This window comes from Papio anubis, chromosome 1 (assembly GCF_008728515.1).
Source record: "Papio anubis isolate 15944 chromosome 1, Panubis1.0, whole genome shotgun sequence".
NCBI lineage: Eukaryota > Metazoa > Chordata > Mammalia > Primates > Cercopithecidae > Papio > Papio anubis.
In genome coordinates this window covers 13445519-13460218 of record NC_044976.1, presented here as the reverse complement: position 1 = coordinate 13460218, position 14700 = coordinate 13445519, and the positions used below count along the sequence as shown (strand labels likewise).

At 52.9% G+C, this 14700-nt stretch overlaps 1 protein-coding gene across 6 annotated transcripts in view; it reads right to left on the bottom strand.

Moving 5' to 3' along the window:
* Window positions 1–14700, bottom strand: part of KAZN (kazrin, periplakin interacting protein) — a 1237957-nt gene that overhangs the window by 59491 nt on the left and 1163766 nt on the right. For all 6 annotated transcript variants that reach the window (XM_003891151.5, XM_031669652.1, XM_009198556.2 and 3 more), the window contains one exon: window positions 2005–2194. In XM_003891151.5, the coding sequence (XP_003891200.2) occupies window positions 2005–2194 (190 nt within the window). The remainder of the gene's footprint in view (window positions 1–2004; window positions 2195–14700) is intronic.

The window sequence follows — 14700 nt, the reverse complement described above, 5'->3', positions numbered from 1 at the left end:
TGAGCCCAGGACTTCGAAACCAGCCTGGGCAACACAGCAAGACTCCATCTCTCCATCCCCCCAAAAAAGTGCCTGTTTTCTGTTGATTTCTCTCCTTGTGCTAATTACAATCTGTCATTGTTCTGCTTGTTATTTATTTATTTATTTATTTTTGAGACAGAGTCCTGCTCTGTTGCCCAGGCTGGAGTGCAGTGGCGCGATCTTTGCTCACCACAACCTCTGCCTCCTGGGTTCGAGCAATTCTCCTGCCTCGGCCTCCCAAGTAGCTGAGACTACGGGCGTGTGCCACCAAATCCGGCTAATTTTTGTATTTTTAGTAAAGACAGGGTTTCACTATGTTGGCCAGGCTGGTCTTGAACTCCTGACCTCGTGATTTGCCCACCTTGGCCTCCCAAAGTGCTGGGATTATAGGCATGAGCCACCGCACCCTGCCTGCTTGTTATTTAATAGTATATTTACATGTCATATCTGTACACTGACAACATCTGTTCTGTGAGGGCAGGCGCCCAGGGTGTCTTATCCTGTTGAATCCCAGAGCTTATGGTGCCTAGCACATAGTAGGTACTCAATAAATAGTGGCTGAATGAAAGGTCCAGACCAGAAGCCACAGCTCAGAAGCCCTTCCAAGTCCCCAGCAGGTTGCTCTCCTGTCTGCGGGCATTGGCACTGGATGGAGAAAGCATCTTTTGTTTGACAAGACTGGCTAAGCACCTACTATGTGCAGGCGGCATGCCAGCAGGTAGGGTAGCATTCCTGCAAAAGATAGTCCTTGCCGCCAATGGCCGTATGCTCTAATATAGAAGATTGGTGGCTGAAGGAGCCCTGGCTTTGGAGTAAATTCCAATCTGGGTGAGTTTAGCCTACAGGCTGTGTGACCTTGAGCATCCTGCCTGGCCCCTCTGAGCCAGGTTTGTTATGTGTAACACGGGGGTGAATGCCAGTGGTATCAATCCCAGAGAGTAGCGGCATGTATGATGTGCCTACCACAGTGCCAGGCACTGGACAGATGGGAGCAGTCATGTGACAAATGCATCGACAGCAAACCTGAGGTAGGGTAAGAGGTGCTCTGATGCAGGTGAACCCCCAACTTTACAGGAGCATAGAGGACACAGGGGAGAGAGCACGGAAGGCTTCCTGGAGGAGGGGGTGTCTGATAAAATGCATGGAGATGGTTGTATGTGCGGCAGATACTGTGGAGGAGGAAGGACCCAGAGGGCAGATCCGTCAGCCTGTCCAGGCTTTCCCAGACCACAGCCAGCTCCGTTGAGGAGAGGCCCTGCAGAGGTAGATGAGGATGACCAAACTTGCGTCTATCACAACTTGCATCTATCACGTAAGGGCACCTACTTGCAGAAGGGACAGAGAACAGAGCAAGGTGGCCTGCAGACGTGCAACAGGACAGCGAGGAGTTTGGAGCCTGTTCCATGGGCAGTGGGTACAGATGCTGCCCAGAGGCCAGACTTTCCTGCCGAGTGCCTGGAGCAAACACCTGTGACATTGACATCAGCCCCTCCTGGATGCCCTGCGATTGGCCAGAGCTGTCAATCAAGCAGTTCTACTGCCTCTCCTGCCAAAGGATGCCCATGTGACTCTGACGTGGCCAATCAGAGTCCTTCTTTAGGATTTGCTATGGACACAGGGGGAAGAGATAGTTTTTCTTCCTTAAGTCTTGAGCTGTGAGGGTCTTAAACATCTGGAACTGCAGGGGACTATTTTACTTTCTTACAGAAAGAGACAGCCTAAAGATGAGGCCAAAAGGAGGTGGGCAGAGCTAAGAGATGGACAGACATGGTCAGAGGGACCCAAATAGTGTTTGAACCTCTGGATCCAGCTACGCCTGCTGTCCATCTCTTAGATTTTTCACTGACACGAGCCCAAGGTCTCTGCCCCACACCCCCTAAGCTGCTGTAGTGTGAACAAAGAAGCTGCCTCTCCCGCTGGGTCGGATGGCCTCCTGTGAAGCCCCTCGAAATCGTGGTGGGGCCAGGCCAGGGCAGGACTCACCTTGCCGGTCCGCCGGGTGAGGGGGGTGTGAGTGGTAGAGAGTCTGTTGACTCTGCCGGATGGCTGCAGTCAGCGGGAGGTCCGCCTGCACCACCCACTCCTGGTTGCCGTTGAGCACCGTCTCGCCCGGCATGGCGAGGGAATGCCGCTTGGGGACATCCTTGGTCAGCGTAGCTAAGGACTGTTTGGCCTGGAGAGAGCAGGAAGACAGGAAGAAGTAGTCACAATCAAGGGGACCTCTTGGCCAGCTGCTCGGCACCGCCCACCGCCATGGGGAAAGCCCTGAACTTCTGCACCGGGTATTGCTAGCTCTGCATCGAGCGCCAATTGGTAAGTCAAGCACCGGCCCTGCAACCGTGTGAGGGAGGAACTGTCGTTCTCCCCGTTAAGACAGCTGCAGGTGCAAAGGCATGGAGAGGTGTGGAGCCTGCCTTGGGATCCCACAGCTTAGAAGTGGCAGAGCCAGGATCAAATCCAGACAGAGCCCAAGCTCCAAAGAACTGTGCCAGGGCCTGGCCACCTCGTCACACAACTCTAGGGGGCGCCGCTTACATAAACATGGTCCCTCTTGGTCTCCCCATCTTATAGAGTGAGATCCTAAAGTTCAGAATGGTGGAGTAATTGGCTCAAAGTCACACAACAAGTAGAAGAAGTGGAGTTTGAACCCAGTTCTGTCTGACTTTTGTCACATCTGTGTCAACTTAGCTCACCTGAGAGCTCACCTGGGGGTTACCCACCAACAGCAAAGTGAGACCAGAAATAGAGGGGGTCCAAGAACACTCCTCTTTTTTGTTTCGAGATGGAGTTTCACTCTGTTGCCCAGGCTGGACTGCAATGGCTCGCCTCACTGCAACCTCCGCCTCCGGGGTTCAAGCAGTTCTCCTGCCTCAACCTCATGTGTAGCTGGGATTACAGGCATGTGCTACTATACCTGGCTAATTTTTGTATTTTTAGTAGAGATGGGGTTTCACCATGTTGGCCAGGCTGGTCTCGAACTGCTGACCTCAAGTGATCCACCTGCCTCGGCCTCCCAAAGTGCTGGGATTACAGGCGTGAGCCACCGCGCCCGGCCCCAGGAACACTCTTATCACCCATTCTTTTGGATTCTCCAAGGACTAGCCAGGATTCAAGTCTGACTGTAAGAAAAAGGTGTTTTGGCTCCCATTAGTTTAACTCCTTGCAAGATTGAAGGCTGCTTCATCTCCCTTTCACAAGGTTTTGCCAGAGAAGAGCCATGTGCACCTTCTGCAGAACTAACAAGGAGATGGGCAGGTGCACGATCAGCCTACATGACCAGCTCCTGCTTGAATGCAGGCTGGGGAGAGGGCAGATCCTAAGCCCAGCTCTCAGAAGCCCACGCCAAGAACATGTAAGACAGGAGGGAGCCCAGGGACAAGTGTGGGGCTGAGCTGGGGCCGGGAGGCCACCTTGACTGGTCACACAGGTCTTCCTTTCTCTGCCCCGTCTGAGACCTCTTTCAGCTGTGTTATCTTCCCCTAGAATATGTGGGGTTTTATTAGAAGTGATCTCAAATTCTTTTGGGGAGAAAAAGCGCAGTATTAGAAATGTGTTAATGCATATTCTTTTTTTTTTCTTTTCTTCTTCTTCTTTTTTTTTTTTTTTGAGATGGAGTCTCGCTCTATTGCCCAGGCTGGAGTGCAGTGGCACGATCTCGGTTTATTGCCACCTCTGCCTCCCAGGCTCAAGCAATTCTCCTGCCTCAGTCTCCTGAGTAGCTGGGATTACAGGTGCCTGCCACCACGCCTGGCTAATTTTTTGTATTTTTGGTAGAGACAGGGTTGCACCATGTTGGCCAGGCTGATCTCAAACTCCTGACCTCAAGTGATCCACCCGTCTCGGCCTCCCAAAGTGTTAATGCACCTTCTTTTCATCACAGTCATTTTCTACTTTGGATTGGCTCCGCAGGCTCATCACAGGGCAGAGGAGACAGGGAGAGACCCAGAGGTCCCCCGCACTGAGGTTTTGGGTGAACACTGACGTTTTGGGAGTAGCTATAGATGGCAGAGCCACTGTGAGTGCTGGCTTTGCCTCTCATCTGAACACAGATTTAAAAAAAAAAAATCCATTTCATCGCTCCACAACCTTTCCAACCTTGCCCCAGGCCTGGAGTTCTTCCTGGCAGAGCAGAGGTTCTTGAGACAGGGTCCCACCAAGAAACGGACAGTCCTCGGCCTAATGCCTGATGCACCCTCATCACATCGACCAGCTGTGTTATTTTAGACAAGTCACTCCCTCCTCTGAGCCTCAGTTTCCCCATCTGTATAGTGAAAAGCCTGGACCAAGTGATCCTCAGGGCTCCTTCCAGCTCGGACACCCTAGAAGTCTGTGAAATCACTTCCGTCCCACTGCCAGCTCCCAGGGAATAGAAATCCATGCCACAGAGGCTCAGCTGAGGGTGCCAGCCTTGCTTCCCAAACATAGCTTGCCCCTGCTCTGGCCGAGAAAACCCCCTGTGCTCTGCCACCCTCACGCGCTCCATGCAACAGTGCTGGGTTGCAGGCAGGGAGTTAGGGATTATCTGTGCAGTGCTGGGTTGCGGGTAGGGAGTTAGGGATTATCTGTGCAGTGCTGGGTTGCGGGCAGGGAGTTAGGGATTATCTGTGCAGTGTTGGGTTGTGGGGAGGGAGTTAGGGATTATCTGAGCTCAACAGGTAAGAAACCAAAACTCAGAGAGGTTCAGGGACTTCTCCAGTGGGTGCAACATGCAACCTGGGTACCAAAGCCTGGCGCCTGACTGGGAGCCGAGTGTGGTTTCCCCTAAGCCCATGTTCCTGCGGGGCAAGAAAACAACCAGCACAAATGACGTGGGCCGGTCCTGTGCTCACCAGAGCCCCCAGCACCTGGTCTGGGGCTGGGCACATCCAGGATACATGCCGGAAGAACCTGCAGGATAAATGGAAGCAGATCCCTGCTTCATAGAGCCTTTGTTGTGTTGATGGCCCAGGGAACAGCTCTGTGGTCCTACTGCAAGAACAATGGGGTAACTTTTCTGTTTAAGGAAGGAGTGAAGCTGGGTGTGTCTCGAGCCTCTGTACATTCTCTTGCCTCAGCCTCTCGAGTAGCTGGGACTACAGGTGCCCACCACCACGCCTGGCTAATTTTTTGTATTTTTAGTAGAGAGGGGGTTTCACTGTATTAGCCAGAATGGTCTCAATCTCCTGACCTCATGATCCGCCTGCCTTGGCCTCCCAAAGTGCTGGGATTACAGGTGTGAACCACCGCACCCGGCCCTCGGGTATGTCTTTATCAGCAGGCCCAGGATCATGGAGACCCACACTTCCTGAACCACCACACCCACCAGATGAGTCAGTGGCTGCACCTGCCTTCCCTCCAGGTGTGCGTGCACACAGCCTCCTGGCCCTCCACACTGCTACACTTGCAGTCTTAGGGGGATGCCCCACTCCCTTGCTTCCTCCTGCCCAGTCCATCTGGCTGCCCAGAAAGGTATGACTCGGGAGAAGTGAGCACCCAGGCTGGTCTGCCGTCATGCGGCAACGAACCCTCAGCTCTCCCGTCCTGCAAACACTCCCAGCCGCATGCATAGGAAGCACAGGATTGCACAAGCCAGCCCCTGAAACAGGCAGCCCTTGGAGGGAGCATGGGAGGGAGTGAGGAAGAGGCCTAGGTGGGGTGGCTCTCTGAACCCATCCGCTTCCCTCCCAGGCAGGGCCTCATCTCTGTCTGGGCCTGGGAGTGGCATCTTCCATCTCAGTAGGCAGCTTGACATCCTTGCTACCTGACAATTGGGAGGTCCCCTACGGTTGGTCCTTCAGAATCGGGTGGCTGTACCTGTGAATTCTAAAGCACGGGGATCTCTCAAACTATCCACTCTGCCCATTCAGGATTGTAAACTTCCAAGGCAGAGCTATAATGGAGAGGAACGGCAGATGACGCATGTGAAGTTTCATCTAAAATACAAGCACCTGCTTGCACACCCACGTACCCATACATAGGCACATACACACGTATACACACACACACACACGCACACACATACACACAAAATACACACATGCACACACACACATATACACATGTGTATGCACCAATATGGTTTGGCTGTGTCCCCACCCAAATCTCATCTTGAATTGTAGCTCCCATAATCCCCATGTGTCATGGGAGGGACCTGGTGGGAGGTAATTGAATCATGGGGGTGGGTTTTTCCCATGCTGTTCTCATGATAGTGAATAAGTCTCCAGAGATCTTATGGTTTTATAAAGGGCAGTTCCCCTGCTCAAGCTCTCTTGCCTGCTGCCATGTGAGATATGCCTTTGCTCCTCCTTCACCTTCCACCATGATTGTGAGGCCTCCCCAGCCATGTGGAACTGTGAGTCCATTAAGCCTCCCTTTCTTTATAAAGTACCCAGTCTCAGGCATGTCTTTTTTTTTTTTTTTTTTTTTGAGGCGGAGTCTCGCTCTGTCGCCCAGGCTGGAGTGCAGTGGCGCGATTTTAGCTCACTGCAAGCTCCGCCTCCCTGGTTCATGCCATTCTCCTGCCTCAACCTCCCGAGTAGCTGGGACTACAGGCATCCGCCACCACGCCCGGCTAATTTTTTGTATTTTTAGTAGAGATGGGGTTTCACCGTGTTAGTCAGGATGGTCTCGATCTCCTGACCTCGTGATCTGCCTGCCTTGGCCTCCCAAAGTGCTGGGATTACAGGCGTGAGCCACCGCGCCCGGCCCTCGGGTACGTCTTTATCAGCAGCCTGAGAAGAGACTAACACACACACACACACACACACATATACACACACACATTAGATCCTCTCCTGTGGCAATTGACACATTTCTCTGACTAATCTCTTCCACTAAATGCAATTTAATGCTGGGAACTCCCCTTGGGCTCTGACTCTTCTCCTCTCTGAGCCTCCACCCTCTTCCAAGCACTGGGAACCCGGAACATCAAGCTCCTGGGAATTGTTAACTTGACACAAATGTGTCCATGTCATAAAGGTCAGACAGAACTGGGTTGAAACTCCATTTCTCCTACTTAACTTGCTGTGTGACCTTGAGCAAACTACTCCACCATTCTGAACTTCAGGGTCCCACCATATAAGACGGTGAAACCAAGAGCGATCATGTTTATGTAAGCAGCGCCCCCTGGAGTTGTGCGACGAGGTGGCCAGGCCGTGCCACAGTTCTTTGGAGCTTGGGCTCTGTCTGGATTTGATTCTGGCTCTGCCACTCTGAGCTGTGGGATCCCAAGGCAGGCTCCACACCTCTCCGTGCCTTCGTACCTCCATCTGTCCAACGGGGAGAACGACAGTTCCTCCCTCACATGGCTGCTAGGGAGAGTGCTTGGTGCAGGGTAAAAATACCCAATAAATATTAGCGATTGTTATTAAAGAGTCTCTATTTCACAAGCAGGGATGATGGGATGATGTGAGGAGTAATTCACACCACGGTCAAGGATCCGGGTTGGCCCACTGTCTCAGAGCAGCCATGTGCTCAGTTAGGATTACCTGTGCACTCCCTGAGCCTGGGTGGTGAGACCCATGAGGCAGGAAGGGGAGATGGCAGCACAGGGCCCTGCCCTCACCCACCTTTTGGCTGGGGCCAATGGCAGTTCCTGTTGACCAGGAGGGCCTGAGGATCTGCTGATCCGGAGGCCACGATGCACCCATCCCATCTCCCATATAAGACAGCAAGCCTGGCCCTGCAGGCACGCCGTGCCCAGAAACCGAATCCTCTACCGGGTCCTTCAGCAGATGTGTGCTTGTCTAGGGAATGTTTCTCTGGGGTAAAGACTGGGAGGATCCCGACGCAGGAGCCTCTGAGCAGGCACCGGAACGTTGGTGCTCCTGTGCGGATGGCACATTGTGCCAAATGCGCACTGAGGGGGCACAAGGACACCTTCTTCCCGTGCTTCATATACACACTCTATGGCACAGCTAAGTTCTTCTCCTTGGGGGGAAGCCGGCTGGGATCCTCTTTCACAGATCTCAGGGGTACGGGTGTGAGCTGATGAGGCAAATATGGGCCACAACACCAAGGACAAGTGACCAAGGACCAAAGACCAAGGACCAATGCAGGCTCTGGCTGTGGAGGGGAGGCTCCTGTGGGGGCAGCGACAGGCTTGGCTCAGGGCAATCCTGCCCTCATGTAGGGTGGCAGGCCCCCCACCACTCTGGGGTCAGATCCAGCCTGGGAACTGGCTTGGAAAGGGCTGGTCCAAATGGTCCAAAAAGGCGGTGGCCAGGGGCCTGGAGGTGGCACATTTGGGGCAGACTGCTTTCGTTGCAGCTGAGAACGGGCACAAGGGGCATGGACTCAGAGTGTGGCCATTAAAAAGGAACCTGAGGCTTGGCCAACACTTTCTGCTTCTCTGCCCGCTCATCCCTCACAGTCCCTGCCTCTCCTCTGGGCCTGTGGTGGCTGTCTTTTTTACAAATGAGGACACGGAGGCAGGAAAAGGTTAAAGGTGACATGTGCGAGGTCAAATACTGATGAGTGGAACAGGCATGAGAATCCACGTCTCCTCCTCCCCAGTGGGGTCTGAGGACAGGGTGGCTCTAGAGCAACCTCAGCACAGAGCTGTGAATGCTGACCGAGTGCCGCAGCTGCCTTCCCGATTCACCCCCTGCCTCATTTCCCTATACTGTCACTAGGGGGAAGGTTCGGTTCTATTCTATTCTATTCTATTCTATTCTATTCTATTCTATTCTATTCTATTCTATTCTATTCTGTTCTGTTCATATTCTATTCTGTTCTATTCTGTTCTATTCTGATACCATTCTGTTGAGATGGAGTCTCACTCTGTCTTCCATTCCACTCCACTCCACTCCACTCCACTCCACTCCACTCCATTCCATTTTATTGAGATGGAGCCATTCCATTCCATTCCATCCCATTCCATTCCACTGAGATGGAGTCTCACTCTGCCATCCAGGCTGTTCTATTCTATTCTATTCTATTCTATTCTATTCTATTCTATTCTACTGAGATGGAGTCTCACTCTGCCATCCAGGCTGGAGTGCAATTGTCTGATCTCAGCTCACTGCAACCTCCACCACTTGGGTTCAAATAATTCTCCTTCCTCAGCCTCCTGAGTAGCTGGGATTACAGATGCCCGCCATCATGCCTGGTTAATTTTTGTAATTTTAGCAGAGACGGGTTTCACCATGTTGGCCAAGCTGGTTTTGAACTCCTGACCTCAGGTGATCCACATGCCTCAGCCTCCCCAGAGTGCTGGGTTTACAGGCGTGTGCCACTGCACCTGGCCTATAGTTCTGATTTTATACAGGAGGAAACTGTAGTTCTGATTTTATACAGCAGGGAACTAAGGCTCAGAAAGGTTAAGTGCCTTGTCAAGGGTCATACAGACAGAAAATAACAGGACCCAAACGGGGACTCTGTTAGACTCAAACAGCCCAGGCCCAGACAGATAGCAATGTCTGATTCTCATAAAATGTCCTACTTGATGGAGGGATGCGTTCAGTCTGGGGTGATTCTGCACTCTGGGGGACATCTGGCCATGTCTACAGTCTACTGCTGTGACACTGGGGGCTGGGGTGGGGGGTGCTGCTGACATCCGGTGGGTGGAGGCCAGGGAAGCTGCAGAGCACAGGGCAGCCCCACCAGTTATGTGGCCCCAAACGTCTCTGGTGCCCTTATTTACAGAAAGCACCGTCAACTGAAGAGCATTTCCCACACTGCAGAAGCCAGGCTCGTGGGCAGCGAGGTCAGTGTAAGCTGGGCTCCCAGGGACTGGACCAGTTGTCGGGGGGATGCCCATAGTCTCAGGAGCAGGCAGCCCTGTCTCCCAGCCCCACATGTGACTAAGGAGGTTGGCGGGGAAGGCCTGTGGACTGAGGGAAGGCTAGTAAGGGAGCTGCCTCCTCAGGCCCTGGCTGGACTCCCGTCAAAAGTCTCCCCAGCAAAGACGTCAGGCCATGGAGTACGGGACTGCCCGAGCTCCAAAACCATAAGAATACACACCTCACTGAAGACGGGATACTTTCTGGGGAGATGAAATTGTTCTGGAATTAGACAGAAGCGGCGGTTGCCCAATGTTATCAACATGCTGAAAACACTGAACGGCATGGCCAACCACCCGTGCCCAACGACCAAGGATCAATGCAGGCTCTGGCCGTGGAGGGGAGGCTCCTGTGGGGGCAACGGTAGGCTCAGGTGGGCTCGGGCCTTGACATTCTATGTCGATAAACATTTTTGAGACACACACATACACACACACACACACACGCGCGCACACGCACACGTGGTCCCATGGGGCCAATGTGGTTACAGAGAAGTTGCCCTGTGGGTGGTAATGCCTGGTTGGATCAGGATTTAACAGGAAATGCTCCCAGCAAGGGTGGATGGCTGGGCGGGCCTCAGGGTGCCCATGTTCATTGCTAAATGCCAGCAGAGGGCTTTGCTTCTTGGGAAACGTCTGCAGAAGCAAATGTCTTTCTGGTTTTTCCCTGAGTGAAGCAGTGAAGAGGGTGTGTGGGGCGGCCTGGAGTTGGCGCCTCCGGACACAGTGGGAGGGACGATGCCTGGATCCTGACGGGCCGCTCACCCCTCACTTGGCACCAGTCTGGGCTCCTTCCCCAATACCTGCTTTCCCAGTGGCCTCTGTGTCACCGGCAGGTGTGAGCTTTGCCACAGAGGGAACTGCCCAGCACCAGGGGCTACAGCCAGGACCCCTGGGTAAGAGGCAAGTAAGCGGCCCAAGATGGGGCACTGGGCATGCTGCATGGACCTCACTGAGGTAAGATTTCATCAGAAGACAAAAGAGACATGTCCATCCCCCCAGCTGCAGGGGTTGCTGAGCGCACCATTCCCCCAGGCCTGGCTCCCCACCCCTGCAGCTGGGGCGCTGCTTTTTTTTTTTTGAGATGGGGTTTTGCTCTGTTGTCCAGGCTGGAGTGCAGTGGTGCGATCTCGGCTCACTGCAACCTCTGCCTTCTGGGTTCAAGCGATTCTCCTGCCTCAGCCTCCCGAGTAGCTGGGATTCCAGGTGCCCACCACCACGTCCAGCTAATTTTTGTATTTTCAGTTGAGTCAGGGTTTCGCCATGTTGGCCAGGCTGGTCTCGAACTCCTGACCTCAAGTGATCTGCCCGCTTTGGCCTCCCAAAGCCAAAACATTACAGGCGTGAGCCACCACACCCGGTCTGCAGCTGCCGTGGCTTCTGCCACTGCTAAGCTGCGCCCTCCACCTCCCCACTGCACCTGTGGACCCTGACTTCCTTCCAACCCACCCTCTATGCTTCCACGGGCAAAGCAGAGCTGCTTCCTGTTGCTTGCAACACAGGACTTAAGGCATCCCCCGAGGAAGGGTCAGCCGTGCAGTGGGGTGCTGGGCCTGCAGGCAACATGGCCTGGCTGTGAAACTCTAGGGATGGCGGGCAATAGAGGGAAGCTGCAATCAGGTGGACACACCAACAAGACTGGGGCCGTCACAGCTCCTCGTGAAGCCCCCTCCCTCTGCCTCCAAGCCCTGGGTAGACACTGCCTGTGCTGTTAACATGAACATAAACCCATCAACCTGAGTTGCCAACATTCACACGGGCAGATGCATCTGATGCCTGCCAGAAGGAGGCCAGAAGTTGAGTTTTCTTGGCCAGAATGGAAACAATGGGAGGGGAAGCCAGGGTGAGCTGGATCCTAGGCTGGAAAGACCCAGGGCATCCTCGGATGCCTAAGGCCAGGACTCCAAGGAAGGAAGACACATCTGTCTGTCCACAAGTCATGAGGAAGACCTGGGAGAACAGGGGCCTTTTCCTGGCCTGCAAGTTCAAAGATTTCTGTCTGGGCTGCACGTAGCAGCAGGGCCTCCAGTATTATCAACTCCATTGGTGGGAACCCCCAGACCCCAGAAGTCCCTGCTGCCGCAGCTTCTTCCTGCTCAGTAGTTCTCACCACTAGGGGTCAGCATTGGACAAGGAGACCTAGGAGAGGTCCAGGGATCCGGCCCCAGCCTGCCCTGGGGGCCTGGTCCTTAGTAAACCATCCTGCTGTGGTTACCACGTCCAGGGATCCGGGCCCAGTGCCAAGTGCTTCTCCTGCTTTATTTCTTGGAAATCCTCACAAGAGCCCTACAAAGCACAGTCAACTCTTGAACAACGTGGGTTTGAACTGCATGGGTGCATGGGTCCAATTATCGGCAGATTTTCTTCCACCTCCATCACCCCTGAGACAGCAAAGCTAATCCTTCCTCTCCCTCCTCCTCCTCCTCAGCCACTCAGCATGAAGACAATGAGGATGAAGACCTTGATTATGATCCTCTTCTTCCACTTAATGAATAGCAAATATATTTTCTCTTCCTTATGATTCTCTTTGTTTTTTTGAGACGGAGTCTTGCTCTGTTGTCCAGGCTGGAGTGCAGCGACTCGACCTTGGCTCACTGCAACCTCCGCCTCCCAGGTTCAAACGATTCTCCTGTCTCAGCCTCCCGAGTAAATGGGATTACAGGCACCCACTGCCACACCTGGCTACTTTTTGTATTTTTAGTAGAGATGGGGTTTCACCATGTTAGCCAGGCTGGTCTCGAACTCCTGACCTGAAGTGATCCACCCTCCTCGGTCTCCCAAAGTGCTGGGATTATATGTCTGGCCTGATTCTCTTAATAACACTGTCTTTGCTCTAGCTTACTTTATTCAAAGAATACTGACATGGTTGGCTCTGGGTCCCCAGCCAAATCTCATCTCCAATTGTAATCCCCACGTGTCAAGGGAGGGACCAGGTGGAGGTAAGTGGATCATGGGGCTGGTTTCCCCCATGCTGTTCTCGTGATAGTGGTAGAATTCTAACGAGATCTGATGGCTCATAAACGTGTGGTAGTTCCTCCCATGCTCATTCTCCCTCCTGCCATCTTGTAAAGGTACCTGCTTCTCCTTTGCCTTCCGCCATGATTATGAGTTTCTGAGGCGTCCACAACCGTTCAGAATTGTGAATCAATTAAACCTCTTTCCTTTATAAATTACCCAGCCTCAACTATTTCTTTATAGCAGTGCAGGAATGAACTAATACAAATACAGAAAACGAGACAGTTAACACACAAAAGATGTGCTCACTGACTGTTCTCAGTAAGGCTTCTGGTCAACAGTGGACTACGAGCAGTTACAATCTAGGGGAGTCAGAAGTTATACACGGATTTAGCTGCACAGGGGATCAGCAGCCCTAAGCCCTGTGTTGTTTAAGAGTCAACTCTATATGCCATTATCTCTGTTTTGAGTTGATGGATATGGAGTCCAGAGAGGTGAAGGCTCCTGCTCAGTCACACAGTTGGGAAGCACCTGGGGCTGGATTCGAACCCAGATCACATGGCTGTAACCACAGTATTAGCTGGCATCAGCTCTCTGCAGGACAACAAATCTTCTAAGAGCTACGTCCTCCCCCTGCCCCTACTCTTCAGGAGCTCCTCCCACATTCTCCTCCCGGCCTCTGTCACACTGAGCCCCTGGTGGCTTCTGGAGGCCTCTCTAGCCACAAGCTCCCTGCAACTGCCCAGCCACCCTATGGGGAAGGTAGGGTGGGATTAAGACCCCAGTCCGGGTATGGTGGCTCACGCCTGTAATCTCAGCACTTTGGGAGGCTGAGGCAGGTGGATCATGAGGTCAGGAGTTTGAGACCCATCTGGCCAAGATGGTGAAACCCCATCTCTACTAAAAAATACAAAAATTAGCCAGGAGCAGTGGCGGGTGCCTGTAATCCCAGCTACTTGGGAGGCTGAGGCAGGAGAATTGCTTGAACCCGGGAGACGGAGTTTACAGTGAACTGAGATGGTGCCACTGCACTCTAGTCTGGGCGACAGAGCAAGATTCTGTCTCAAAAAAAAGACCCCACTCCCAGCGCAGTAACAAGTAAAAGGCACTGAAGCCCAGAACAGTTGAGTGAGCAGCCCAAGGTCACACAGGAGCAGGCAGAACAGACCTCCAGGGCGCTCTCTCCCGACCCGGACCCTCTGTCCCCACACACAAAGGCTACGCATCTCCTGGGAACACAAAGTGTCTGGAAGGTTTGGGTTAGGAAAAAATTACTTGTTTCCTTAATGACCCAAGTAAGACATTTTTGCTGCACAGACATTTGAGAAGAGGCCAATAAACAAACAAATAAAAGTTGCTACCACTCTGAGAGAATGAATGTTAGTATTTCCATGTATTTCCCCCCAAATATTTTCCTAAGCAAATATGTATATTTTAAACAAAAATTTTTTCTCCTTTCCTTTTTTTTAAAAAATTTTTTTTGGAGACAGGGTCTCACTGTCGCCCAGGCTGGGTGCAGTGGCTCACTGCAGCCTCCACCTCCTGGGCTCAGGCAATCCTTTTGCCTCAGCCACTGGAGTAGTTGGGACTATAGGCATGTACCATGCCTGGCTAATTTTTCTGAATTTTTTGGTAGAGAAGGAGTTTTGCCATGTTGCCCAGGCTGGTCTCAAGCTGCTGGGCTCAAAAACAATCTGCCCGCCTCGGCCTCCTGAACTGCTGGGATTACAGGCATAAGCCATCGCACCTGGCCTTCTTTTTCCTAACAGTAGGTTGGGGTGTGTGGAAAAGTGAGTGTTTTCCCAGCATCTCCACATTCCCTGGGCCCAAGGCAGGTGGATAAAGCCTGGCCCAGGCTCTGGGGTCATGGTCTTGGAGGGACACTTACAATGCATTGCAGAAAGCCCACTCCCGCCGCGGGCCCCGCCCCTCTGCTTGTGTTCGGCTCTGCCCCACCCACCCCA